This window comes from Mustela lutreola, chromosome 6 (assembly GCF_030435805.1).
Source record: "Mustela lutreola isolate mMusLut2 chromosome 6, mMusLut2.pri, whole genome shotgun sequence".
In the NCBI taxonomy this organism is placed as follows: domain Eukaryota; kingdom Metazoa; phylum Chordata; class Mammalia; order Carnivora; family Mustelidae; genus Mustela; species Mustela lutreola.
In genome coordinates this window covers 119,892,043-119,919,877 of record NC_081295.1, presented here as the reverse complement: position 1 = coordinate 119,919,877, position 27,835 = coordinate 119,892,043, and the positions used below count along the sequence as shown (strand labels likewise).

General features: G+C 58.3%; 1 protein-coding gene across 3 annotated transcripts in view; it reads left to right on the top strand.

The window, feature by feature from the left end:
* The window catches only part of ITPR3 (inositol 1,4,5-trisphosphate receptor type 3), a 66,839-nt gene that overhangs the window by 33,844 nt on the left and 5,160 nt on the right, over positions 1-27,835 (top strand). Inside the window, exons 10-52 of one of the 3 annotated variants that reach the window (XM_059178610.1) lie at positions 19-69; positions 249-382; positions 1,374-1,473; positions 1,575-1,735; positions 2,327-2,468; positions 4,746-4,907; positions 5,453-5,625; positions 5,936-6,055; positions 6,415-6,597; positions 7,411-7,662; positions 7,754-7,898; positions 8,392-8,533; positions 9,180-9,379; positions 10,509-10,638; positions 11,153-11,210; positions 12,268-12,433; positions 13,323-13,487; positions 13,576-13,650; positions 14,097-14,222; positions 15,329-15,451; positions 15,559-15,759; positions 16,632-16,883; positions 17,124-17,249; positions 17,353-17,478; positions 18,665-18,785; positions 19,337-19,527; positions 20,114-20,262; positions 20,427-20,535; positions 20,672-20,762; positions 20,891-21,060; positions 22,581-22,755; positions 22,874-23,058; positions 23,223-23,423; positions 23,574-23,684; positions 24,127-24,222; positions 24,339-24,440; positions 24,529-24,615; positions 25,160-25,270; positions 25,370-25,562; positions 25,822-25,947; positions 26,404-26,576; positions 27,054-27,218; positions 27,387-27,579. In XM_059178610.1, coding sequence (XP_059034593.1) covers positions 19-69; positions 249-382; positions 1,374-1,473; positions 1,575-1,735; positions 2,327-2,468; positions 4,746-4,907; positions 5,453-5,625; positions 5,936-6,055; positions 6,415-6,597; positions 7,411-7,662; positions 7,754-7,898; positions 8,392-8,533; positions 9,180-9,379; positions 10,509-10,638; positions 11,153-11,210; positions 12,268-12,433; positions 13,323-13,487; positions 13,576-13,650; positions 14,097-14,222; positions 15,329-15,451; positions 15,559-15,759; positions 16,632-16,883; positions 17,124-17,249; positions 17,353-17,478; positions 18,665-18,785; positions 19,337-19,527; positions 20,114-20,262; positions 20,427-20,535; positions 20,672-20,762; positions 20,891-21,060; positions 22,581-22,755; positions 22,874-23,058; positions 23,223-23,423; positions 23,574-23,684; positions 24,127-24,222; positions 24,339-24,440; positions 24,529-24,615; positions 25,160-25,270; positions 25,370-25,562; positions 25,822-25,947; positions 26,404-26,576; positions 27,054-27,218; positions 27,387-27,579 — 6,262 coding nt within the window. Of the gene's footprint in view, positions 1-18; positions 70-239; positions 383-1,373; positions 1,474-1,574; positions 1,736-2,326; positions 2,469-4,745; positions 4,908-5,452; positions 5,626-5,935; positions 6,056-6,414; positions 6,598-7,410; positions 7,663-7,753; positions 7,899-8,391; positions 8,534-9,179; positions 9,380-10,508; positions 10,639-11,152; positions 11,211-12,267; positions 12,434-13,322; positions 13,488-13,575; positions 13,651-14,096; positions 14,223-15,328; positions 15,452-15,558; positions 15,760-16,631; positions 16,884-17,123; positions 17,250-17,352; positions 17,479-18,664; positions 18,786-19,336; positions 19,528-20,113; positions 20,263-20,426; positions 20,536-20,671; positions 20,763-20,890; positions 21,061-22,580; positions 22,756-22,873; positions 23,059-23,222; positions 23,424-23,573; positions 23,685-24,126; positions 24,223-24,338; positions 24,441-24,528; positions 24,616-25,159; positions 25,271-25,369; positions 25,563-25,821; positions 25,948-26,403; positions 26,577-27,053; positions 27,219-27,352; positions 27,580-27,835 lie in introns of those variants that run through there. The other 2 variants (XM_059178608.1, XM_059178611.1) reach the window with 2 other exon arrangements.

The window sequence follows — 27,835 nt, the reverse complement described above, 5'->3', positions numbered from 1 at the left end:
TCCTTTTTGTCTGTCCAGGAGAACCCCAGCTACAAGGGTGAGGCCTGTGATCCCAAGGCAGCAGGAATGGTGAGGAGCAGGGCTCCAGGGCCCGCCGTGGGGAGGGACCGTGGGGGTTAGCCAGGAAATCCTGGGAGGTGAGCTGGAGGGAGAAGGCCTCTTGGGTGGGATCCCAGATGGTTTGGGGGGGACCTGAGAGCAGGGAGGGGCTTCTGTCTGAGCTGGGGTCCTCATCCCAGGGTGCCCAGAGTCGTGTAGGTCGCCGGAACGCTGGAGAGAAGATCAAGTACCGCCTGGTGGCTGTGCCCCATGGCAATGACATCGCCTCCCTCTTTGAGCTGGACCCCACTACGCTGCAGAAAACTGACTCCTTTGTGCCCCGGTGAGTAGGTGCCGTGTGCCTGGGGGCTGACAGGGGTGCCCAGGCTGTGCCGTCCTGTCCCTGGGCTCCCTGCATCCCATGCTCCTCTGTCCTCCTGAGCTCTGGCCTCAGGACCTGCCTGTCCTGCCCCTCTGGGGACCAAGCTCTCAGAGCGGTAGGCAACTATCCTTTACTTAACGCATGTCGTGTGCCCGGCCCTGGGTTCTGGTCACACGCGGTGCTGCCTTGTGCTGGCTGCTTCATCAAAATGCCTTCTCTCCGGTGTTCATCAGCCACCTGCCCCCCTCGCGCTCTGCACATTCAAGCACAGGCTGCACAAGTTTGTCCACGGGGTGGGAGGGAGGGGGGGACCGGGATCCCCAATCTTTAAGGCCCCCCAACCCTAGATGCTAGGACATAATGTCAAGAAACTCCCCAGGTGTCAGTCAGGCTTTGGCATTTACTAGGTGTCTGACCTCAGGCCCTTTGCCCTGACTGCCTGATCTGACAGTGGGCGTATCAAGTGTACCCAAAACAGGGCTGACGGGAGACGTAATGGCATCCCTCACTGTAGGCCCACCAGCCCTCACCTGAAGCTCTTGGGGCCAGGTGCGTTTTGAGATTCAGATTGTTTTTCATTTCAGAAAGGTAATTACATTTTGTAATCAGACAAGAATGTTTCTGCTCTGAGACGCACGCATCTTGCCGTGAAGTGGGATAAATATCTAAGTAGTCTCATTTGTCCAAATGAATCTTGGTTTCAAGTTTACAAACAAGCTCCAGCTTTTGGAACGCTCTGGGTTTGGGGCTGCAGGCGAGGCACATGCGGAGGAGCAGCACAGGGCCTGGGGCCATTTGCTGGCCACTCTTCTCTGGCTTGGGCTTCTCCTGGGAGGGGACCGGTCTCCCTTGTCCCATGGCCCCATGGAGTCATGTGGAGATGTGGCACCCTTGTGGGGCGAGGCAGGCTGCTGGGATTCACTCTGAGGCCTGCCCCCGGCCCCACCTCCAGGAACTCCTATGTCCGGCTGCGGCACCTCTGCACCAACACGTGGATCCAGAGCACTAACGTGCCCATTGACATTGAGGAGGAGCGGCCCATTCGGCTCATGGTGCGAGCCGCCCGGGGTTGCGGGGCTGGGGCTGGGGCTGGGAGACCAAGGCAGGGTCCTTGGCTTGTCCCTCGGTGCCCAGCTGACATCTCTCCCTTTAGCTGGGCACCTGCCCCACCAAGGAGGACAAGGAGGCCTTTGCCATCGTGTCCGTGCCCGTGTCTGAGATCCGAGACCTGGACTTCGCCAATGATGCCAGCTCCATGCTGGCCAGTGCTGTGGAGAAACTCAATGAGGGCTTCATCAGCCAAAATGACCGCAGGTGGGCCGCACGGCTGGGTCCTTGAAGGGTCTGCATTTCATGAACCAAGAAGTCACAAAGCAGAAGCCGGGCAGTCTTGGCTGGCTGTGGTTGGGGAGACAGAGGTGGGGACCGGTTCCTACAAGTTTTGGTGGCCCCTGGCTCTTGCCTCACAGCTCATGTGCTCCCAGAACTAATCCTGATGAAGGGTTCAGACTCAGAGAGGTTAAGAGACTTGTCTATGGTCACAAAGCTAGTAAGTGGCAGGATCTGGACAGAAATGCAGAGCCCTTCACCCCAGACACCTTGTGCCCTGTTGTTCCTTTCCAGATCTGAGTACAGAGAGATTCTTTGTCCCGGGGCACTTTGGAATCCAGGGTGGGTGGGGTGAGGGGTGTGTTTTGAGAGCCTTTTGGGGTGAAGCTGGGGAGCAAAGTTGAAAGCCGATGATGGGCTTTGTGCTCTGGATAATAGCAGGGCAGGCGAGTGGCTTGATGAGAGCATGTTTGGGGCAGGGCTAGTTGCCTTTGAGGGGCGTGTGGCCCTGGGTCCTGGGGGTGTTTCCCTAGGTCGGTGCCTCACACTTGTCATCCCTGGTGTCCCTTCATGAAGGTTTGTCATCCAGCTGCTGGAGGACCTGGTGTTCTTCGTCAGCGACGTCCCAAACAATGGGCAGAATGTGCTGGACATCATGGTCACCAAGCCCAACCGGGAACGGCAGAAGCTGATGAGAGAACAGAACATCCTCAAACAGGTGTGTGCATCCTCAAACAGGAGGGGCGGGTCTGGGCCTTGGGGGAGGGGCCGGGTGTCCAGAAGAGGAACCTTTTCCCATCCGCAGTGGAGCTTCAGTCTCTCTGCAGCTTCTCTTCACCCCTTTTTGGAAAATGAGTATTTGTTGAGCCCTGGCCACATGCCCCCGACACTGCCCTAAGTGCCCTACACCTATTGGCTTGGTTGATCCTGTCCACCTGGGGGAGATAACTATTATTATCCCATGTTACCTGTGAGGAGACTGACACGTGGAGGTTGGAACGACTTGACAGAGAGTCTGCAGCTAGAAAGCAGCGGGGTCAGGATCTGAACTCAGGATATCTGTTCTGGAACTTGTGCTTTTTTTTTCTTTCTTTCTTTTTTTTTTTTTTTTAAAGTAAGGTCTATGTCCAGTGTGGGGCCTGAACTCACAACCTGGAGATCAACAGTCGAATGCTCTGCAGATTGATCCAGCCAGGAGCCCCCAGAACTTGTGCTTTAATAAAAGGGGGGCGCCTGGGTGGCTCAGTTTTTAAGTATCTGCCTTTGACTCAGGTCATGATCCCGGGGTTCTGGGATCGAGCCCCACATCGGGCTCCCCGATGCGTAGGGAGTCTGCTTTTTCCTCTCCCTCTGCCACTTCCTGCAGCTCCCGCTGTCTCTCCCTCTCTCTCTCTCAAATAAATAAATAATATCCTTTAAAAAATACTATTTCTGAGGCACCTGGCTGGCTGAGCCAGTCCGTGGCATGTGACTCTTGATTTCGGGGTCGTGGGTTCGAGTCCCACACTGGGTGTGGGGATAACTTAAAAAAATATTTTTTTCTAAGTTTTGATTGTAAAACTTTTATCTCTCTTTTAAATTAAGTTAAAGTTTTCTTTTAGATTTTTATTTATTTATTTGACAGAGGGAGAGGGAACACAAGCAGGGTGAGTGGGAGAGGGAGAAGCAGGCTTCCCACGGAGCAGGGAACCTGATGTGGGGCTTGATCCCAGAACGCTGGGATCATGACCCAAGCCAAAGGCAGACAGACACTTAACCTACTGAGGCACCCACCCATGTGCCCCTGATTGTGAAACTTTTCAAATAGTGAGAAAGTAGTGCAAGAATAGTACAGTGAACACTGTACAAACACGGCCCGAATCCACTTGTTAACATTTTGCCAGTTTGGCTTTGACGTAACTGTGCGTCTGTACATCTGTCCTTGCATCTGTGGATTTCCAAACGGGGTGAGCCTCACCCTTACGTTTTTCAGTGTTCATCTCCTGGAATAAGGGTATTGTCCTCCGTAAGCACAATACTGTCAGCACAATAAGAAAATTAGTAATGATACCAGTCCATATCAGATTCTTTTACTTTACCCAAAGTGTTTTTTAAAGCTTGTTTTTTGATCCAGGATCCCACGAAGGTTTTCTTATTCCATTTGGTTGTATTTCTTTGGTTTCTAGAAAAGTTTTTCACACTCACCCAATCTTTGCTTTTAAAATTTATTGATTACATTAACATTTTTTAAAAAAGAATTAGTGGTTTTTTTTTTTTTTTAAAGATTTTATTTATTTGACAGAGAGACAGCCAGAGAAGGAACATAAGCAAGGGGAGTAGGAGAGGGAGAAGCGCAAGGAGCTGGATGTGGGGCTTGATCCCAGGATCCTGGGATCATGACCTGAGCCAAAGGCAGACGCTTAACAACTCAGCCACCCAGGCATCCTACATTAACATTTTTTAAAAGATTTTACTTATTTGAGGGGGGCGGGTGTCAGAAGGGAAAGCAGACTCCCTGCTGAGCAAGGAGCCTGCCTTGGGAATTGATCCTGGGACTCTAGGATCATGACTTGAGCCCAAGGCAGACGATTAACGACTGAGCCACCTTGGTGCCCTACATTATTGTTTTTTTGTTTTTTTGTTTTTTGTTTTTTTTAATGAAGTTGGCTCTGGCCACACTGGCCTGCCTTTTCTCTTAACCGCAGACCCATGAGCTATGGCAGCCCTGAGCTCTTCCCCCAGACTCTGAGCCAGGCCCAGGATCAGAGTTGGCATTCGTCACGTGGGGATGGGTGGGCTGAGGCCAGCAGTGGCATCCCAGCCAGAAGAAGGGAGTGGGGGCTGGAAGTGGGGCTGATGGTGGGTGGGCTCGGTTCTCTGTCCAGCTTAGAATCAGCTAGGGGTTCCTGTCAGTGTGGCTTTGGGGCAGGGTGACTTTGGGGCCAAGGGTTCCTGGGATAATGAGGGATGCAGACAGGTGTAGGGGGATCGCTTCTCATATTCTCTACTCCCCCAGATCTTTGGCATTCTGAAGGCCCCTTTCCGTGAGAAGGGGGGTGAGGGCCCCCTGGTGCGACTGGAAGAGCTGTCGGACCAGAAGAACGCCCCGTACCAGCACATGTTCCGTCTCTGCTACCGGGTGCTGCGGCATTCCCAGGAGGATTACCGCAAGAACCAGGTGTGCTGCCACACCTGGCCTGAGCCTTCCCGGCTGGGGTGGCCCCGCTCATGCTCACCCGCTTGCCAGCTTGCTCCCCCCCACCACCACCACTCTGCAGGTAGTTGCTGCGGAGTGCACACCTGCTATGTACCAGGCCCTGTTTTAGGCTCTGGGGATACATTAGGGACCCAGACAGTAGGGCCCGCTTTAAGCAGTCAGTCTCCGTACCCAGAAGGGCCTCGAGCTGGGTTCGATGCTCTGCTGTGGCCATCTTGAAAGTCCCAATGTTCGAAGAAGGGTTCTGCTGTTTCATTTTGCCCCGGGCCCCACAGATAAGGCAGCCAGTCCTACAAGGCAATTCCCCCCTCACGGAGGCTTTGCTCTGGTCGGGAGATAGGCTGCGTGAGCTGAAGAAGTCTGTTAGGCAAACCCAGTCTGCTGCTCAGATCGGGTTTCCTCCCCCGGACCTCCGCCTTGCTAGTGGGAGTACCCAGGCCCTGGGGGGGGGGCGGCTTGTGGGAGCAGAGCCGGGCCCCCTGCCACTCGGCTCATCTGTTCTCCAGGAGCACATCGCCAAGCAGTTCGGGATGATGCAATCTCAGATCGGCTACGACATCCTGGCAGAGGACACCATCACCGCCCTCCTGCACAACAATCGTAAACTGCTGGAGAAGCACATCACCAAGACCGAGGTGGAGACCTTCGTCAGCCTCGTGCGCAAGAACCGGGAGCCCCGGTGAGCCCACCAGCCCACCTCCCGTGCTGCACCTGCCCCCGTTTTCCCAGGGTATAGGGGTGGCGGGCGCTGATTGTGATCATTCAAACAGTGAAAGACCCTTGCCTCCACTGGTAAAGTGCCTCATGTCTGAGGCCTTGGCCTCTGCAGCCCTTCCCTGGGGACCCTCCTGATTGTGGCCCAATCTCGAAACCAGAGGATTGATGCCTGTATTGAACCAGTTGTGCAATATTTTGGAGGAGAGTGGGGTGCATCCCCACCAGGGACTGGTGTCTGAGCCCCCTCCTCACCCCCACGGTCCCCACCCCAGGTTCCTGGACTACCTCTCTGACCTGTGTGTGTCCAACCACATCGCCATCCCTGTCACCCAAGAGCTCATCTGCAAGTGTGTGCTGGACCCCAAGAACAGCGACATTCTCATCCAGACCGAGTGAGCCATTGCGCTGTCCCCTGCCCACAGCCCCGCCTCTTCCCTGCCCTGCTCCTCAGGCCCTTTACAGCTCGGGCCCCGGGTGCGTACAGACTGGAACCATCCCTCTGGCTGTCTATGCTCTGTGCCCGCACTGTGCGAGCAAGGACGCCTTGGGGACTGAGCCAGATCCTCTGTCCTTGAGAAGCTCGTGGTCTGAGGAGTGTGTTTATTTGAACTGGCACTCGGCCAAACTCCAGGAGGGGGTCTGTGCGGCTGGGCACCCATGCGGGGGCGCTCTGGCCTGGCATCCTAGCCGCCCTTTCCCCCCCGGCCCCCCACCGCCCCCACTCTCTGTGACGCACGGCCCTGGTTCGCAGGCTTCGGCCAGTGAAGGAGATGGCTCAGTCCCACGAGTACCTGAGCATCGAGTATTCAGAGGAGGAGGTGTGGCTCACGTGGACGGACAAGAATAACGAGCACCACGAGAAGAGCGTGAGGCAGCTGGCGCAGGAGGCACGGGCAGGCAATGCTCACGACGAGAACGTGCTTAGCTACTACAGGTGCCTCTGGGGGCCCAGCTCCTTCCTCGTCCTCAGCGCTTCTGCTGCCCTTGGGCCTTCTTGGAAGGCCGGCAGCCAATCCCGGCTGAGGGATGAGCTCCAGCAGCTGTGTGGCCTTCCCTGGGGAGGCTGAGTGTCGCCCAAAGAGCTCAGTCCAGGGACGGGGCCTGAATGAACCTGAACCTGTGTACACGCATATTTATTTAAAAAATAAGATTACTAGATAACCACTTAGCCAGTGCCTGCCATAATTCAAAGTGTTTCCCCTGGCCACTCACGAAAGCCTCACCGCAGCCCCATGACTACTGTCACCCTCAGAATTGGGGAGATAGGCACAGGAGGTGAAAGGACTTGCCCAAGGTCACACTTCTTTCATAAGGGGCCATGGTTCAAACCCAGGCCATCTGGGCTCTGAGCAGAAAGCTGAGGGCAGGCCAGCACCCCATGCAGAGCAGGGCCGTTTGCAGGCCTCCTTTCAGCCGATCTCCTGTCGGGGCTCTGTACCCGCTGCTCTGCGGAGACCTGTCCCCCTGCTGCGCGTCCCTCGCCTGCCTCTCCCAGCCTCTCGCTCAGCCAGCTCTCCTCCCGTGAACACCTGTCCTGGCTGAGCCAGAAGTGGTTTTCTTTGCAAGGAAGGGGAGGGCTGTAAACGCTCGCTCAGAATTGTGTCTTTTCTGTGACGCTGGTGGGTGCCTGGTTTGACCTAAGTCCCTCTGCCATTCTCCCAAGGCCTCCGCCCGGCCTGAGCCCAAGTGCTGGTGGCCCTCACCAGCACCTGCCTGCCGAAGGCTCACCCTCCACCCTGCCCTGCAGGTACCAGCTGAAGCTCTTTGCCCGCATGTGCCTGGACCGCCAGTACCTGGCCATCGATGAGATCTCCCAGCAGCTGGGCGTTGAGCTCATCTTCCTATGCATGGCAGATGAGATGCTGCCCTTTGATCTGCGCGCCTCCTTCTGCCACCTGATGCTGCACGTGCACGTGGACAGGGACCCCCAGGAGCTGGTCACGCCAGTCAAGTTCGCCCGCCTCTGGACTGAGATCCCCACAGCCATCACCATCAAGGAGTGAGATGGGGAGCAGAGGGGTGGGCCAGGCAAGGCTGGGCTGGGGGGATCTCAGCGACCCTTATCCCTCACTGCCTCCCCTGACCCCCAGCTACGACTCCAACCTCAACGCCTCTCGCGATGACAAGAAGAACAAGTTTGCCAGCACCATGGACTTCGTGGAGGACTACCTCAACAATGTGGTCAGCGAGGCCGTGCCCTTTGCCAACGAGGAGAAGAACAAGCTCACCTTCGAGGTTGCAGGGCGGGGGGCGGCAAGGGGTTGGCGTTGCGGGGGCTCTAGGCCTCAGCTGCCCCCAGGGGTGCTTTGAGGGCTCCATGACCTAACTTGCCACCGTGCCCCAGCCAGTTCAGGGAGCCCACATAGACAGCCGGGGCTCCCCAAGGGGGAAGATTCTCCCCGGCCACTTGAGAGAGGACTTGTGGGGGGGCCCTCCATTCACCCCTGCAGGCCCCTTCGAGGATCACCCCACTTCCTGCATTTCTGCTCTTTCCCTCCAACCTCCCAGTAGCTTTCCTTGCAGGCCTCGCTTCCTCAGTAGCCCACTGGGGGCAGCTGCGGTCCTCTCAGACCCACGCCCCCAGAGGTCCTGCCTTTTCCAAGGACCTTCGTCACACCCTCCTGTCACACCCTCCTGACAGGGGCTCAGCCCTGCTTTCCCATCCTGGCCCCGCCCCTTGCGAGGCCCCGCCCCCACTCACCTCGGGCCCTGCCTCCTCCCCCCGCAGGTGGTCAGCCTGGCGCACAACCTCATCTACTTCGGCTTCTACAGCTTCAGTGAGCTGCTGCGGCTCACTCGCACGCTGCTGGGCATCATCGACTGCGTGCAGGGCCCCCCGGCCATGCTGCAGGCCTACGATGACTCAGGCGGTGAGACCTAGTGGCCAGGGCCACACATCCCCACCCTCACCCAGCCCGGGCCTTCCTCCTCCTCCTCCTAGCACCACAGTCCACTCTGATCAGCCCCCTGTGCAGCCTGCCTCCTGGCTTCTGCTGGACCAGAGGGGCCCCTGTCCCAGCGCCGTGGAGACTCTGGGGCCCTGGGCAGTTGTCTTCCAACACAACTTGGTCCAGATGGGAGATAATGCGGGAGGAGGGGAGACACAGGCCCTGCCCAAGGAGCTCCCAGTCAGACAGGGGAGTGGGCGGGAGACATGTGACCACAGACACAGCCCAGTTCTCAGGGACACGCCCAGGGGTGGCACAAAAACCTCTAATCAAAAAGTGCGTTGTCTGACACCTGGTGCATCCTGCTCCCTGCACGGTATCCCCTGTGTCCCCCAGGCTCTGTAGCAGCTCTCATGATGCCCCATGAGATAATTCTCACTGCTCTCCCCACACAGTTAACCTTTGCCCTGGCCAGTCCCTCTTTACCCAGGTTTGGCTTAAAGCTCACCTCCCACAGAAAGCCTTTCTGGGTTAGCCCTGCCTCTGACAGAGCCAGAGCCAGAGCCAGAGCCAGAGCCAGAGCTCCTGAAGGGCACCCTGCAACCCCCTGGTGCTTCTCACTCTGCAGGCAAGAACGTGCGCCGGTCCATCCAGGGCGTGGGCCACATGATGTCCACCATGGTGCTGAACCGCAAGCAGTCTGTCTTTGGGGCCCCCAGCCTGTCTGCTGGCGCTGGTGCCACTGAGCCACTGGACAGAAGCAAGTTCGAGGACAATGAGGACATTGTGGTGATGGAGACCAAGCTGAAGATCCTGGAAATCTTGCAGGTGGCTGGGCCAGGACAGTGGTAGAGAGTGTTGGGAATAGAGCAGGAGAGTGGGGGCCTAGGACAGGGAGGTTGGGGCTGGTGAGCCCCTGCTCAGATCACAGTATCCAGTAGTGGGAGCTCTGCAGTGATTGGTTATGTAGCTCAGTGGTTTCCAAAGCGTGGCCCTTGGACCAGCAGCAGCATGGGCCTCACCGGGGAACTCAATAATGCGTGTTCTTGGGCCCCGTCCCAGACCCACATACTGATCAGAGGCATCCGAGGCAGGCCCACTGTGCTGTGATTGGCCTCCCAGGTGATTCTGGGGGACAGTAAAGCCTAGCTCCATCCCTCCACTGTACAGATGAGGAAGGGAAGGGGGAGGGGATTAACTGCCTTCCTGCAGAGATTTTAGAGCAGAAGTAGAGCTTTGAGGGTTCATTCCCTGGTGAGGCAGACACGGTCTTTCCTGTTCTGGGTCTTGTCTGAGACCCCCCAGCAAAACTGGGAGAAGGGGCTGGTAGGACCCTGAGGGTGGTCAGAATGCCTGCTTTTGCCTTGCTTCCACCAGAAGATGGGAGGGCTAATGCAGTGACCACCATGGGGACCCAGTCTGGGCAGGGCCTGGTTAAGGAGTTGGAGGGTTCTGGTTCATTCTAGGAACTAAGGGCTTCCGGATCTACGTCCTGGGGTGTGGCCAAAGGATAGAGGCCAGTGAGGGGTGTCTGTAAACCCTCTGTCCTCACCACTCCACGCACTCCAAACTGGCCTCTCCTGCTCCCTGCTAATCTTCAGTTCCACACCCCCCTGCCCTTCAGCCCCGGGCAGAGCAGGGGAGGAGGATGAGAGCTGGCCTCTGCTTTCCTGTCAGCATCCTCCCTGGGAAGGAGGGACGAGTGATCTATGCCTCATTTGGAGAATAGGTGTCATCCCTCATCACTGGGGCAGGAGAGGAGCAGAGGGCACTCCAGGCCTCCCCGGGGAGAGGAGCCTTGATTTTTTAGGTTGTGATGTTCTACGGTAGCTGGAATATCTATGCCGAGATCCCTGAGTGCTAGAGTTCATTCGGGGTACCCCTTCCCCCTTCCTGGGGTGCGACTGGCCTTCTGACTGCATCCCAGTCCTCACCCCATCCCTCCCTGCTTCTCCAGTTCATCCTCAACGTCCGCCTGGACTACCGCATCTCCTACCTGCTCTCTGTCTTCAAGAAGGAGTTTGTGGAAGTGTTTCCCATGCAGGACAGTGGGGCTGACGGCACAGCTCCGGCCTTCGACTCCACAAGTGAGCCTTGACCCCTGCCTTCCCCCACCTTCAGGCTAAAGCTGTGTGACTCACCCAGGGGTACACATTAGTGGGGTGGGGGCTGGGGGCACCTCGGGTCCAGCTCCCCAGCCCTGCCTCTGTTTCCCACCCAGCCCATTTAATTGCCATGGTGAGAGGCAGAGGCAAACATCATTCTCTCCATCTCCTAAATGGAGAAATTGAGGCCCAGAGAGAGGTGGGGACTTGCCTGAGGTCACGCTGTCAGGTGCTGAACCAGAGCAGGACCCAGGTCCCCTGGTGTCCAGCTCAGAACTCTGCTGGGCCCTGCAGGGTAGTGGGGCTGCTCTGGTCCCCGCCGCGGCTGGCTTCCACCCTCACCCTGGGAAGGAGCATGAAGGTGCGGCTGCCACCCAACCAGTGCAGGGAACAGGGTGGTTCGGGTGCCTCCCTGCTCCCTCACCCCTGTGTTCCCCATATTTCCTGGGCACGGACCTGCCACCTGCCCCCATCCACTCACCCTTGCTCCCCACAGCCGCCAACATGAACCTGGACCGCATCGGGGAGCAGGCGGAGGCCATGTTCGGAGTGGGGTGAGGCCAGGGTTCAGTTGGGGGCTGGTGTGTGGGGTTGGGTGGGTGATGCTGACACAGGTGTGCAAACTCCCCTCCTTGGGGTTCTCTAAGCGGCCCCTCCTCCTGGGTCTGCAGGACCTTTACTGGGCTCTGGGGCGGGAGTCTCCTTGGCTCTGTGCTTTTGCCCTCTCATGCCTATCTAGCCCCAGGGACATAGGGGCCACTTGGGCCCTCGTGTCACCTTGGTCATTCCCCTGCCCTTACCCAGAGCAGTCGTGGCTCTATCTACATTGGGACTTGGCTCAGGTAGCTGGAGGGGAGCAGCGGGAGGCATGGGGGACAGCCCGCTGTACACAGTGCTGGGATGGGGAGAGGTCGCCTGGGAGCTGGGGGCAGCACAGTCTCTGTGCTGTGCCCTTGGCATTTAGTGAAGCCCAGGGACCCCGACTCAGAAGGACATTTTTAAATTCATAAAATAAAGCACATCAGTTACAAAGGAAACCAAGAGCTTTGAGAAGCAGTTATCAAAATATTGAAGAAAACAAATTTGAAGTGACAGTTAGATCTGTGGATCTTTATTAACACATTAAGTAACCAGCTGAGCTGGGGGGGCGGTAATTAGTACCGTGATTTCGAAGGAACAGTGCATGTGAACGGGATTCACAATTTCTGTAACCACTGTAAGGCGATGCGCGAACATCTGTGACTGTCACTGGTGACAGAATCGCTGGTACCCCAGCTTCTCCTCACTGAAGGAAAGGCTGCATTTTACTTAGTAAACTGATGGGAATTTTCCCCACCTCCATTCCTGACCCTCAGCCCATCTCCACGAACCCTTTGGTGGAGGGAGTCCTGTGGGTCGGGTCCCCTGCAGAGTCCCCGCTTCAGCTGCGTGATCAAGGGGAGTCCTGCGGGATCTCAGGGAACACGAGGCTTCCTTGGAATTTCGGGACGTGGCTGGGGTCACTATCCCGAGTGCAAATTCCACGGGGTGCGGCGTCTGCTGGTGGGTGGCAGGGTGGGCGGTGGGGAGCTCGGTGCCCAGCACCCAGCATGGCTGTCCCTGGCGCCGCAGGAAGACCAGCAGCATGCTGGAGGTGGACGACGAGGGCGGCCGCACGTTCCTGCGTGTGCTCATTCACCTCACCATGCACGACTACGCGCCGCTGGTCTCAGGGGCCTTGCAGCTGCTCTTCAAGCACTTCAGCCAGCGCCAGGAGGCCGTGCACACCTTCAAGCAGGTGCTGCTCCTGCCTGAGCCCCCGGACAGGCCTTGGGGAGCGGGGCAGAGGCCCCAGGGGGCTTCCAGGGTGTGTGGGTGGGGGACTCTGAGGACCATCTGGCCCAGGCCCTGAGTGGGTTGGTATCCTGGCCGGGCTTTGGCCTGTGCTGGGCACTGGGGGGTTAACTGGGGTTAACCATGGGGGGTGGGGTGGAGCTTGCTGCTCAGGGGAGCTCAAGAGGCTGGTTTGGGGGTTTTTGGCCTGGCCTTGCTGAGCTCCTGAAAGGTGAAGGCCAAGTGTTGGCCACCTTTAGGACCTCTCTGCCTGACTCGAGGCTTGTCACTTTTCATGAGGCGGACAGACTCGAGTGTTTCATAAATGATACCATGTGCACCTTTGCTAAGGGCTTCAGATCACGCCTGGCACACAGCCTGCACTGAGGTGACTGGTTCTGTGACCATGATGTCGCATGGTGTCGACAGCGCCCTGTGAAACACGCCTGCCGTCTAATGAGCACATGCCAGGCGCAGAGCCTTGGCCTTGTCTTATTGGGTTGGGGGGAGCCTTAAGGCCTGGGAAGCTTTCCTGCTTTACCCTGACCAAAGTGAGTGTGGTGGGAGCCGAGGCTGTCCTGCCACGGGGAATCAGTGCTGCCAGGATTCTTTGTCCTGCCCTGACAGCCTTAGCAGCACCAGTCAATGAGCAACTGAAGCCTGCTGATGGGGCAGCTCATGACAGGCAGTGCAGAGAGACCTTTGGCCATCAGGGAAGTCTTACTAGAGGTGACGGACCATAGCCAACATTGAGGAGGAGCAGAGGCCTGGAATAGGGCAGGCACCGGGGGTCTCCGTGCGGCAGTGGAACGGGAGTGCTCATCTCACCTGGCATGCCCACGGTCAACCTTCAGGTGCAGCTGCTGATCTCGGCTCAGGATGTAGAGAACTACAAGGTGATCAAGTCAGAGCTGGACCGGCTGCGGACCATGGTGGAGAAGTCGGAACTATGGGTGGACAAGAAGGGTAGCAGCAAGGGTGAGGAGGTGGACACAGGTGCTTCTAAAGACAAGAAGGAGGTGAGTAGGGTGGCAGGGAGCTGGGATGCCAGGGCTGCCAGCAAGGGCTGGGCCCAGCTGACCCCCGCCCCGTTCCCTGTGTCCCCAGCGGCCCACAGACGAGGAGGGCTTTCTGCACCAACCTGGGGAGAAGAGCAGTGAGAACTACCAGATCGTCAAGGGCGTGAGTGGCCTGGGGCCCTGAGGCAACTCCCCACGCCCTGCCTCTCCCCCACCCCACCCCAGCTGGAGGCTCTGGGGCCTGGCCTCTCCTGCCTCCCCATTCTGCTGGCCACTTGCGTTCTAAATACACATTTTCTGGCTTTGCCTGCACATTAAAGACAATCCTGCCCAGGTCCAGATGGAATTATTTTAAAGCTGAAGGAATTTAATGAAATTCCATTTCACAGTCATATTGTTCTATTTACTTTTATGGGTGGAATTGGGTTTTTAGTGCTTGCCTGCCTTGTTGTGGTGATATGACTCAGTGAGCGTGACCTCCTCCCCCTTCCTGTCCCCGATGTGAGCTGGGCTTGGCCAGGGACTCCCACCAGCCTGAGGGAGGCGGCGGGGTGGCTGGAGGAGGAGGGAAGGGGCAGGGGCTCTGGGCTCACCCCCCATGCTCCCCAGATCCTGGAACGGCTGAATAAGATGTGCGGCGTTGGCGAGCAGATGAGGAAGAAGCAGCAGAGGCTGCTCAAGAACATGGATGCCCACAAGGTCATGCTGGATCTGCTGCAGATCCCCTATGACAAGGTGACCTCTGACTTCTGACCTCTGACTTGCCCCTAACCCTGGCCCAAGCCAAACCACGCACTAATACCCAGCGCTGACCTAACCCAGCCTCACCCTGACCCCAGCTTCTGTTGCCCTCTCTGGCCTCGTCCTAATTATCTTAGCTTCATTGTAAACTCTGACTGTTGCCTCCTCATCTTTCTGTCTTTTTTTTTTTTTTTTTTTTTAAAGATTTTATTTATTTGACAGAGACAGAGCTTGAGAGAGAGAGAGAGAGATCACAAGCAGGGGGGAGGGGTAGAGGGAGAAGCCGACTCCCTGCTGAGCAGGGAGGTCTATGTGAGGCTCCATCCCAGGACCCTGGGATCAGGACCTGAGGCAAAGGCAGACGCTTAACCGACTGAACCACCCAGGTGCCCTGTCTCCTCCTTATCCTGATCCATGTTAAAGCTTAACTGACCCCTGCCTCTTTTTGACTCTTGATGTCAACTCGGACCTCATACTGACCCCTGACTTTGATTTCACACTCTAGCCTCACTCTGACCTCTTACCTTGACCTGTTCCCAGGGCACATCCTGGTCCTGGACTCCAAATTTAGCATCATTTCAACCTTTGATCTTCTACACCTTGCCTCACCTGACCATGATCTTGATATGTCTCAAGCCTCACACTGGCTTTTGAGCATGACACCCAGCATTCACCTGACCCTGACACCTCACCCCTCAGCCTAGCTTCCCCAAGCTGGCCTCTCGTCAGCCTCTGCCCCTCAGCCCTTTACATATTTCCTATTTATTTATTTTGAGAGAGAGAAAGAGAGAGCACAGCAGGGGAAGGGACAGAGGGAGAGAAGCATCCCTTCCACCCCCCACTGAGCAGGGAGCCTGATGAGGGACTCCATCTCAGGACCCCAGGATCATGACCTGAGTCGAACTCAGACGCTTAACTTGACTGAGCCACCCCGGCGCCCAAGACACATTTTCTTATCTTGACCTGGAGGCCCTCTTTCACCTTGAACATGGCCTCCCCGTGGTCCCAGTCCCAAGCCCTGCCCCCTCCTTCCGGCCATGCCCGCTGGAGCTCAGGCACGAGGCCCGGCGTCACCTTCCTCCTCCCATCCGGATGCCCAGGGTGATGCCAAGATGATGGAGATCCTGCGCTACACCCACCAGTTCCTGCAGAAGTTCTGCGCGGGGAACCCGGGCAACCAGGCCCTGCTGCATAAGCACCTGCACCTCTTCCTCACGCCTGGGGTAAGGGCGTGAGGCCCGGGGGGGTGGGGGTGGCGGTATGGGGCTGGCAGCAGGGGGGCGGGGCGGGCCGGGATCCCTCCACGTGACGGCTGCCCGCCCTCCTGCAGCTTCTGGAGGCCGAGACCATGCAGCATATCTTCCTGAACAACTACCAGCTGTGCTCGGAGATCAGCGAGCCCGTGCTGCAGCACTTCGTGCACCTGCTGGCCACCCACGGGCGCCACGTGCAGTACCTGGACTTCCTGCACACCGTCATCAAGGCCGAGGGCAAGTATGTCAAGAAGTGCCAGGACATGATCATGACCGAGGTGAGGACGGGGCCGGGGCCAGGGGGGCGCCGGGGGCTCAGGCAGCTGGACTCAGAGTGAAGACGAGTCAGACAGAGAGTCGTGAGAGGGGCCTGGCCTGTGGAGAGAGGACAGAGGCTACAGAGGCAGAACTTACAGCCCTGTCCCACTATTTATCCTTGTATTTTCATGCATTTCAAAACCGTGAGGCACCCGCTGGGGGGCCAAGGAGCACGTGTACCCAGGGGTACACGGGTGGGGTGTACTCAGGGAAGGGACCACATCCTGTGTGCTTCTGCATGGGCCCCAGCGTCTGGTGCACTGTAGGTGCCTGGTAGGCCTGTTAGCCGAAGGCATGAAGGAGGAAGGGCCGAGTCTAAATCCGGAACAGAGACGGTCTCAGCCCGGGAGGGGTGTGTGTGTGTGTGGGGGGTGGGTAGCACAGTAAATGGAGATGAGGGACCTGACAAATGGGGTACTGGTAGTGCCCTATAGGCCGAACTATTAATTGCTGTTATTATTATTACCATGAATAACATAATCACTGACACGAGAGGATGCAGCAAGTGCTCTGGGAGGCTTTAAGTTCCACTGTGGGAGCACAGGGGAGGCAGGGGGTGAGGCAGGCAGGAATGGGATTAGAAAGGGCTTCCTGAAGGAAGCACCTGTGAAATAAGACTGAGTGTGGGATTTTTTTTTCCTTAGGGGAGGAGGAGTCTCTTTTTGTTGGTCCAGGGATTGGCCCTGATGGCAGGTGGCCTGAGACATCAGCCTATGGCCCCATGGGCTAGGCAGGGGAGGGCTTTCCGAGTGTCAGGTGAGGGCTGGGGTCAGAGTCCTAATCTCTCCCTGCTGACAGGGGGCGTCTGATCGGGCACCCTTCCTCCCTGCAGCTGACCAATGCGGGTGATGACGTGGTGGTGTTCTACAATGACAAGGCCTCGCTGGCCCACCTGCTGGACATGATGAAGGCTGCTCGGGATGGCGTGGAGGACCACAGCCCCCTCATGTACCATATCTCCCTGGTGGACTTGCTAGCTGCCTGTGCTGAGGGCAAAAACGTCTACACGGAGATCAAGTGCACCTCCCTGCTACCCCTGGAGGACGTGGTGTCTGTGGTGACACATGAGGACTGTATCACCGAGGTCTGGGATTTGGGAGAGCTGGCAGGAGTGGGGGTGTGTGTGTGTAAGGGCTGGTGGAGCCAGGCCAGGGCAGCTGTCAGTCTTGCATGGTGGGGCAGGAAGAGGGAAGTAAGAAAAGTGGGGGAATGGAAGGTGTGGGCAGAGGAACAGGTGGAGGTCAGGAGATTGGCGGAGCACAGAGAAGGAGAGCCTGGGTTGGTGGTCCGGCTCATGCCCCTGACCTTGCTCCCGGCTGCTCAGGTGAAAATGGCATACGTGAACTTTGTGAATCACTGCTATGTGGATACAGAGGTGGAGATGAAGGAGATCTATACCAGCAACCACATCTGGACACTCTTTGAGAACTTCACCCTGGATATGGCTCGGGTCTGTCCGCCGGGAGGCTGTGGGCTTGTGGTTGGGAGCCCAGTTAGCCTGCCAAGGACTGTGCGTGGAGGGGTCCCCAAGGCATCGCTCTTTCCTGCCCCAGGTGTGCAGTAAGCGGGAGAAGCGTCTGGCTGACCCCACACTGGAGAAGTACGTGCTGACCGTCGTGCTGGACACCATCAATGCGTTCTTCAGCTCCCCATTCTCTGAGAACAGCACCTCCCTGCAGGTGCGCTTGTCCTGCGTGCGCAGTTCTTGTGCGGGGAAGGAGGGAAGGAGAACATATATTCCTGTTTGCTTGTGGTGCATAGAGACATAGCGGAGGGACATAGACAAGTGTGTTAGTTACATATGCTGTGTAACAAATTACCCCCAAAGTTAGCGGTTTAAAACAAACGTTTATTCTCCTATTACTTCTGTAAGTCGGGAATTACTGTGGGGACAGTACCCTAGAACGGGAATTCCTAAATTGACTTGGTGTGACGGGTCCTAGGGTGGCAGGGGACGGCTGGCAGCCCTTACCTCCTGAAGACAAGACAGTCATGTGTACCACAGTGGTTAGCAGAGCCCGAGCAGTAATCCAGAGGTTCCAAGGCCCAGAGAACTTTGGTGTCAGCTTAATCAATCAGGTGCCCCTAGGACTGAAGTCCTACTACAGCAGAGAAGCTCTACGTTAGGGAACAGAAGTTGGCCTTAAATCACTGAAGAGTCCTGGACACTCAGTCAATTCCCAGATTCCCAGACTTCCTAGCCCAGACCCCCTTGAAGGCAAGAGAAGCAGACTTCCTGGAGGAGGGAGCCTGAGACAATACCTAAACCATAATACCATAAATCACTGGATGGACACAAGAGCCCAACAAAGGGGTTACTTATAGGTAGAGGAACTGGGGCCAGAGTGGGTCCTGGTCTCAGCAAGGGTGGGTTCATTTTGACACACAGGCGTTTGGGCCCTGGGACCTCTCTGAGACTATGAGTAATTTGTATAAGCTTTTCCCACCTTTCATCAGTCCCAGGACAGAGGTGGGAGAATGGGCTGATGGGATCAAGGCTGGGGTGAGACTTCTCAAAGCCTACCTTTCTATAGCATATTTCAGTTTTTGAACCATGGAACTATATCACCTTTTCACAATATTAATTTATTTTAAAAAATTTTTTAAAGGAAGGAAAGGATTAGCAATACAGGATTATAAACCTCGGTGTGAACTTTGGGGAGTTCTCTCACTATGGTTGGGCAGGTTGTGCACTGCTGAGAGGAAAGGCAGTGCCTTTTTCCAGTTGGCACAAAGATATATGGTAGCTCTTGGAAGCCTTGTTGCTCCATCTTGCCCATCCTCAGGGGGTCCTGGTCACAGGGCTTGGGGCTGCCAGGGTGGAGGGTGGGCCAGGCTATAGCAGTAGGCATGTTGCTTTTGCAGACACATCAGACGATCGTGGTGCAGCTGCTGCAGTCTACCACACGGCTGCTTGAGTGTCCGTGGCTGCAGCAGCAGCACAAGGGCTCCGTGGAGGCCTGCATCCGGACCCTCGCCATGGTGGGTGAGTGTGCCAGGGGCACTGGTTAGCGCCAACCACCCCTCCCTTCCCTTTACCGCAGGGCCACCTGCCCTCAACACAAACACCTTATTCCTAAGCTTGCCCATCATCTGCTCCCAGGTTGTTCCCAGTAAGTCCTTCTTGGTGTCTCACTGGCATCTTAGCAATTGAGAAGCTGTTTTCTCCTTTGAGCTTTGAGTCATTTCCCCAGACGGTAAAGCCGGGGGACATCCCCCAACCAAAGTTTCTTACGCTTGCAAATGGTTGCAGGCAGAAGGGAGGCCTGGAGGTGGTTAGGGAGCATCGGGGAAGAGGAGAGAGCAGGTGGGAAAGAGAGGAGAGGGCTCAGGGTGGAGCCAGGGTAGAATCAAAGAGGCAGAAACTCCCTCTTTTTATTCCAAAAGTTGGTCCCAGGGGGGGCCAACACATACCCCAGAATCTTGGGGAGTTCACCCTGTCTCCCAGTTCAGCAGCCTGGAGCCTGACTGCTCTGGCTGGCCGAGCTCCCCCAACCCCCACCTGCCCTCGAGCACCCCGTTGTCTCTCTCCTCCAGCTAAAGGCCGGGCCATCTCACTGCCCATGGACCTGGATGCACATATCAGCTCGCTGCTCAGCAGTGGGACCAGCTGTATAGCCGCTGCCCAGCGCAACGCCTCCAACTACAAGGCGACCACACGGGCCTTCCCCCGTGTCACGCCCACCGCCAACCAATGGGACTACAAGAACATCATCGAAAAGCTGCAGGTGGGTGCGGGGCTGCCCGGCGTCTGCCACGACAGGGAAGCCTGCCTCCCCATGCTGCCTGGACTTCCCGGGAAAGAGGCCCCTGCTTAGGGCAGGCCCTGGGCAGGGGACTGAGAGGCCTCATTCCAGGGGAAGCCAGGAGAACCCAGGCCTCCGCTAGGTAGAGTCGGTGCTCATGAAGGGGATCAGAACACCTCTCAGTCCTGAGAGCATGTTCCTGTTTATGTGACACGCTCTTGGCCACTATCACACACTTCTGAGGGGGATGCGGTGGCTCACTACACCCACATGGCAGGAGACCGAGGCTCAGAGAGGGAGAAGAGCTTGCCCCAGGTCACACAGATAGAGGGGCTGGGAGAGAAGCCCTGGCTTGTGGCTACCCGCTAGGTGCTCTAAGCAGGCAGATGACCTGCATGGTTCAGGGTGGTTCTGTGGGTGCAGGGCCCCTCAGACAGATTCGGAGAAATCCACAGGGCCATTTGGTGTTGGTGTTGGGGCGGGCCGATTGGCAGTCCAGCCCCACTCATCTCTTGGGCCTGGGTGGCCCGCATCTGGCCCTGTAGTGACTTTGCTGTGCCCACCCCAGGACATTATCACAGCCCTGGAGGAGCGACTGAGGCCCCTGGTACAGGCGGAGCTGTCGGTGCTGGTGGACGTCCTGCACTGGCCCGAGCTGCTCTTCCTGGAGGGCAGTGAGGCCTACCAGCGCTGCGAGAGCGGGGGTTTCCTGTCCAAGTGAGCCGGACGCCAGGCCCGGGCAGGGGGCGGTGGCCGGGGTGAGGCTGTTGGGGGCAGGGCCGGACCGGACAGCCCACAGGGCAGGGAGCTGGGGCAGGGTAGGTGGCTGGAAGGAGGTGGCCACGGCTGGCCCCAGCATTTCCTCTTCCCTCACGGGCCAGGCTGATCCAGCACACCAAGGACCTCATGGAGTCAGAGGAGAAGCTGTGTGTCAAGGTGCTGCGGACCCTGCAGCAGATGCTGCTCAAGAAGACCAAGTACGGGGACCGGGTGAGTGTCCGGGGCAAGCCGGATGCCCTGCAAGACTGGCTGGTGGGGGCCAGGGGCTCGGAGCCAGTGCGGGCTGGCCCGTGGTCGGTCTGATGGTGAACCGTGCCACTGTGGGGCCTCACACCTTCCCCCGCAGGGCAACCAGCTGCGCAAGATGCTGCTACAGAACTACCTCCAGAACCGGAAGTCCAGCTCGAGGGGGGACCTTCCAGACCCCGTGGGCGCTGGTCAGTACCATTTCCCTGCCGCCACTGTGCCTCTCTGTGGCCCATGTGCCTAGGCCCTGGGCCTGCCCTTCTGTTCGCCTGCCTCCCACTACCCCCGGCTCCCTTCAATGTGGGTTCCCCAACTCCAGGCCTGGACCAGGACTGGTCAGCCATTGCGGCCACCCAGTGCCGGCTGGACAAGGAGGGGGCCACCAAACTGGTATGCGACCTGATCACCAGCACCAAGAATGAGAAGATCTTCCAGGAGAGCATTGGCCTGGCCATCCGCCTGCTGGATGGCGGCAACACCGAGATCCAGGTGTGTAGGGGCTGGGGGTGCTGGGGGCTCACCTCTTCTTGTGGGGGTGCCTTGTGCTTGGGAGAAGGTATGAGGCGGCACGTTGCTGAGGCTGCCGGGCCAGGTGCTGGTGGCCTGCACGAGTCCGGCTACATGTGGGCGCGTCTACCTTCCCCCGTGTCATGTGGCTTCTTTCTGCCCACGCAGACTATTCTGCTTAAGCCAGGCCTGAGCCTGACTCCCCACCACGCTGCCCACACTGCGTCCATCATTCCTGCCTCTCGGTCTCTGCTCAGGCTTCCTTCCCTCTTCTCCCCCATCCTCCTCAGCCTTTGGTGCCCAGTGAAGAACTGCCTCCTCTGAAAAGTCCCTGTGATTGCCTTACCCCCATTCTTTCATTCATGACTTGTGTTTTTGTTATTCTTTTTTTTATTTGAGAGTGAGAGAGTCTGGGAGAGTCAGAGGGAGAAGGAGAAAGGGTCTTAAGGTGACTCTGTACTAGATGCAGGACCCAATCCGAGGCTTGAACTCACAACCCTAAGACCATGACCTGAGCTGAAACCCCAAAACCAAGAGTTGGACACTTAGCCGACTGAGCCACCCAGGCGCCCCTCATGCCCTGTTTTTTTGTTTGTTTGTTTTAAGATTTTATTTATTTGACAGAGAGATCACAAGTAGTCTGAGAGGCAGGCAGAGAGAGAGGGAGAAGCAGGCTCCCTGCTGAGCAGAGAGCCAGATGCGGGACTCAATCCCAGGACCCTGAGATCATGACCTAAGCTGAAGGCAGAGGCTTAACCCACTGAGCCACCCAAGTGCCCCCTCATGCCCTGTTTTAATAAGTCTGCACTTAGTGTTTTCCATGTGCGTAGGCACTAAGATTTTAGCCGTGAACAGAAAAGACAAAATCCACATATCCTCTAAATTGGTCCTATAGCCTAGTGGTGTAACAGCCCATGACTGTAACCCCTACATGGAGTGGAGAGTGTTGGATAGTGCTAATGCCAGCGAGGGGTCTGGGGGTGCCAGGGCAGGGATGGGGGAAGGCTCCTGAAGAGGGGCCAGTGCAGCGAGAGCCCCGAGGTAAGCCTGTGGACAGGAGGGGCGGGCTGCACCAGGCAGAGCAGGCAACTGGTGCCAAGAGAGGTGGCAGGCCGTCAGATGGCCTCATGGGTGCTGGGAGGTGGGGCTTCTCCTGTGGGTGAGATGGGGCCACTGTGGGCAGAGGAGGGATGAGATTTAGACTTCCAAGGGCACCTCTGCGGCTGTGTGGGGGGCAGATAGAGGAGCAAGAGCAGATGTAGATGGTGTGAGGACACTTGTGCAGGCCCCTAGCTTCACAGTGACAGCAGTTATGGACACTTCCACTCCGCCTCTGATAATCCTGACCGCCCCTGCACCAGTCATAGTCCCAGGGCACGTCCAGGGACCTGTCTGCAGCCCAACCTTGTCCCTGAACCATGGGAGAGAGCCCTCCAGGGACTCACCGAGGACTGCTTAGCACCTGACTCTGTGCTGAGGCTGTCCCCCATCCTCTTGCCCAGAAATCCTTCTACAACCTGATGACGAGTGACAAGAAGTCAGAGCGCTTCTTCAAAGTGTTACACGACCGCATGAAGCGGGCCCAGCAGGAGACCAAGTCCACAGTGGCTGTCAACATGAACGACCTGGGCAGCCAGCCACGGGAGGACCGGGAGCCGGCAGACCCTACCACCAAAGGTCAGAGGTCATGGCCATAGAGGATGGGGGTGCTGGGCCCGGGTCAGAGGGTGCAGGGTGAGGGTGAGGGTCTGGTCCCTCCCGGCAGCCCCAAGCCTCAGCAGGCCTCCCCCTGCAGGCCGTGTAGCTTCCTTCTCGATGCCGGGCTCCCCGTCCCGCTATTCACTGGGCCCCAGCCTGCGCCGGGGCCATGAGGTGGGCGAGCGCGTACAGAGCAACGAGATGGGCACGTCCGTACTCATCATGCAGCCCATCCTTCGCTTCCTGCAGCTGCTGTGTGAGAATCACAACCGGGACCTGCAGGTGTGTGCTGGCCCTGCCCCCACCCCCCTGGCCAGTGCGTGGATCCCCACCCTTGCCGCCTGCCCGCAGGCCACTGCTCTGTGCCTACACAGGGCAGGGCCCCCCAGGCCTGGCCTCTAGCCCCTGTGAGAGCCTCGCCATGCCCGCCCTCTTGTGCCATGCAGAACTTCCTGCGCTCTCAGAACAACAAGACCAACTACAACCTGGTGTGCGAGACACTCCAGTTTCTGGACATCATGTGCGGCAGCACCACCGGTGGCCTGGGGCTGCTGGGCCTTTACATCAATGAGGACAACGTGGGCCTTGTCATCCAGACCCTGGAGACCCTCACCGAGTACTGCCAGGGCCCCTGCCATGAGAACCAGGTGAGCGGTCACATTGGTGCCCATGGCCGACAGGGAGTGTGGACATGTGGGTGCAGGGAGCAGCGTGGGCAGGGGAGAGCCAGGGGCATTGGGAGCCACCAGAGGTCTGAAGGGCCTGGGCCCCACGTCCCCCGCACTGCCCCCTGCCAGACTTGCATCGTGACGCACGAGTCCAATGGCATCGACATCATCACGGCACTGATTCTCAATGACATCAGTCCCCTGTGCAAGTACCGTATGGACCTGGTGCTGCAGCTCAAGGTGGGGCCCATGGCAGCCCACGGGCATGTGCATGCGAAGGGTGTGCATGTGCGCAGGTGATGTGTGTGCTGAGCATGCATCCTGAGGTGTGCTGGGGGGTTTAACATGCATACACAGATGAGTTTGTGAGCAAATGTGGTGCATATACGCTCCAGGAGCAAGTGAATTCTGGGTTTCCCCCGGGGTCTCCTATGCGTGTGTCTGCTCTCTGGGGGATTGTTGTGCGCCCACTGTGGGGTGGGGGTGAAGGCAATGGGAGGGGTGGGGGGTGGTCTGGATTTGCAGGACACTTCTCAGAGAGTCCTGGGGGATAGTGGGGAATGGGAAGGCCCTGGAATATCTTCCAGGCCAGGAGAGGCTGTTATGGAGTACAGGGGGTTGTTGTGGGGCATGGTGGGGGCCCTCAGACTGTGACCTGTCCCCCTTTCCCACCTCCCCGCAGGACAATGCGTCCAAGCTGCTCTTGGCTCTGATGGAGAGCCGGCACGACAGTGAGAACGCGGAGCGAATCCTCATCAGCCTGCGGCCCCAAGAGCTGGTGAGGCTGGGCCCGGGGTCAGGTTGGGAAGGAGTGATTGGTGGGGTGTGGAGTGGGGATTGGGGCATTCCCTACGCCCCGGGAAAACGGCGTTCAGACAGGCAGTGCCCCGCCAGGTGGACGTCATCAAGAAAGCCTACCTGCAGGAGGAGGAGCGGGAGAACTCAGAGGTGAGCCCACGGGAAGTGGGCCACAACATCTACATCCTGGCGCTGCAGGTACCAGCCCCGCCCTGTGGCCCCGCCCCCCAAATGCCCCTCTCCCCCTTGACCACGCCCCGTGACTCCGCACCGCCCTCGCCCGCAGCTCTCCAGGCACAACAAGCAGCTGCAGCACCTGTTGAAGCCGGTGAAGCGCATCCAGGAGGAAGAGGCCGAGGGCATCTCTTCCATGGTGGGGGCCCCGGGACAGGGCTGGGTGCGGGGCGGGGCTTAGATCTAGGGGCGGGGCGGGGCGAGAGTTTCGTTGGGCTGGTATTTGGGGGCAAGGCTAGGGAGGGAAGGCCGGAAAGAGCGCAGAGCTAAGATCTGAAGGCCCGTGGGAATTGAGCCTCGGAGCGGGGCCGGTACTCTGCGCGGAGCGCGGCCGGGGGCGTGGCCTGAACCTGAGTAAAGAGCTGGAATTGGGGGGTGGAGGGCGGGGCTCAGGGCTGGAAGAGCGACACCGGTGGCCTGGCCGAGGTGAAACCTAGACGTACAAGTGGGAGTGAAGCTCTGGGGCTGTTCTGGAAGCCTAGAGCAGGACAGCGGAGGACGGTTTATGTCCTTATTGTCTGGGCATTGCTCTCCCACTACCCACTTCTTAATTTGGAGCTGCACCCTAGTTGGGCTGGGCTGCGTCTGGTCTGGGTGGGGAACCCTCGCGCAGGTAGGGCTGGGTGGCGGGCGTAGCCGTGGGAAATTGTGGGGCCTGACCTCAGTGGCCACTCTACTCCCAGCTCAGTCTCAACAACAAGCAGCTGTCCCAGATGCTCAAGTCCTCAGCACCCGCCCAGGAGGAGGAGGAGGACCCCCTGGCCTACTACGAGAACCACACGTCTCAGATAGAGGTAGGGCCAGAGGGCAGTAGGGGCACTGTGGGTGAGGGCTGTGACCCTGGCCCTTGGTGGCAGTGGCCTAGTTGTGACCCGGTGCCTGTGCGCGCCCAGATCGTGAGGCAGGACCGCAGCATGGAGCAGATCGTGTTCCCCGTGCCTGGCATCTGCCAATTCCTGACGGAGGAGACCAAGCATCGGCTCTTCACCACCACCGAGCAGGATGAGCAGGGCAGCAAAGTGAGCGATTTCTTCGACCAGTCCTCCTTCCTGCACAACGAAATGGAATGGCAGCGCAAGCTCCGCAGTGAGGACTGGGCGGGGCCGGACAGGGAGGCAGGGCTGGAGCTGCTTAGTGCTGCCCCCTTGAGCCCCCCCTCCTCCAGCCTGCTGCTGGTTGCCACACTCCGCCCCCACCTCCGCCCCACCGCTAGGAGGGCTCTGGTCATGGTTGCTCAAGTGGGACCTGGAGCTTGTGCTGGCGCCTAGGGGCCCCTGTGGGGTGGGAGAACAATATGAAGGTGAGAAACCCCTCATGCCAGCCTGCTGCCCCCCTCCTCCCCCAGGCATGCCACTGATCTACTGGTTCTCCCGCCGCATGACCCTGTGGGGCAGCATTTCCTTCAACCTGGCGGTGTTTATCAACATCATCATCGCCTTCTTCTACCCCTACATGGAGGGCGCATCCACAGGTGGGGACCCAAGGGTGGCAGACAGGCCTCAGAGTCCACCATGCCCCCTCCCTGGGCTTGGGCAGAGCCTCGGTGCCGGCCAGGCTCTGCGGGGACCAGATGCAGAGTGGGGAACATCACCTGCACTGCCCTTTGGGCTCTGCATCTGTGGGAGACACAGTCATGGTCCCGTGGGATGGACAGCTTCCTTAATCTCTGGAGACAGTGCATGTCTCTTGCCATCTCTCTAACGCACAAACATGAGCCAGAGATCAGACAGGGTAGCAGCAGCTGAACAGGACCTCCTGCCTTAAGCCTGAATGAGCAGGTGTGATGGGGGGGGGGTTGCCTAAAACCAGGTGACCAAGAACATTAGAGGGAAGGCTTCCAGGAGGAGGTGGCTTCTTGGGATGTGTTGGGGCTGGGGCTATGCTGGGCTTCACTGCCCAGGGCTCACCTCTGCATCCCGGCCTCCAGGCGTGCTGGGCTCCCCACTCATCTCGCTGCTGTTCTGGATCCTCATCTGTTTCTCCATCGCGGCTCTGTTCACCAAGCGCTACAGCGTCCGCCCCCTCATTGTGGCACTCATCCTGCGCTCCATCTACTACCTGGGCATTGGGCCCACACTCAATATCCTGGGCGCCCTCAATGTGAGTGCTGGAGGGAGCCCCCACCCCACCCCACCCCTGCGCTCACGGGGCAGTAGGACTTCATGCTGGCTGTCTGCCTCCCCACAGTCCACTGCTCTGCCCTACCCCCCACCCCGTCCCTGTGAATGGGGCCAAGTTTGTTAAAGACCCACGGGTGGGGCTGTTCTGAGCCTCCTCCGTCGCCCGTGATCAACTGGGGCAACTGACACTCTGAGCCAGTTGTGGGGAGTCACGGTGGGAGTCACTGTGGGGCCCCAGCTCCATGGCTGCTGTGTACATGGGGTTAGTGGAGCACTGCCCAGAGGCACTGTTCACACCGTAGACGTCAAAGATTTGTAATGTGATGACAGTTCCTGGCAGCTGGAAATAAAGCATACTTGGAGCAAGGCAGGGTGGCGGGGCAGGCCCAGCAGCAGGGAGTGGAGATCCGGGGTGGGTGGTGGGACACTGATCCCACTGCCCTGTCCATGCCTCCAGCTGACCAACAAGATTGTCTTTGTGGTGAGCTTCGTGGGCAACCGCGGTACCTTCATCCGGGGCTATAAGGCCATGGTCATGGACATGGAGTTCCTCTACCATGTGGGCTACATCCTGACTAGTGTCCTGGGCCTCTTTGTCCACGAGCTCTTCTACAGTATCCTGGTGAGCCTGCTGGGGGCAGGTACTGGCAGGGGTATGGGAGTGATCGGGGCTCCCCTCAAGCTTCTGGAAGAGCCTGTGGGAAACCAGTGGGAGCAGCGCAGCCCTGGGATCCAGCGGCACCTGCGGTCCCACAGGCCCAGGTCCCATGGCCCTGTCCCTGCCCGGCAGCTCTTTGACCTCATCTACCGTGAGGAGACACTGTTCAACGTCATCAAGAGCGTGACTCGCAATGGCCGCTCCATCCTGCTGACTGCCCTACTGGCCCTCATCCTTGTCTACCTCTTCTCCATCGTTGGCTTCCTCTTCCTCAAGGACGACTTCATCCTCGAGGTCGACCGGCTGCCGGGCAATCACTCTGGAGGTCTGACGGCTCCTCTCCTTGGCGGGGGTGGGAGCCTGGGGGGCGTGGTCCACAAATGACCTATGTCAGGCCCAGGCCCTGGGAGTGCTTCTCCACCAGGCTCTGTGCCTCAGTTTCTCCTCTTGGGTTCCAGGGAGGTCTGGCTCACACCATTCTGCCTCTCTCTTGCCTGGCACAGACTGAGGGGGGTGGGAGAGCCTCTTGCTTACAGACCCCGGCGTTCGTGTTCAACTCGGTATTTGCTGGGACTGCCTAT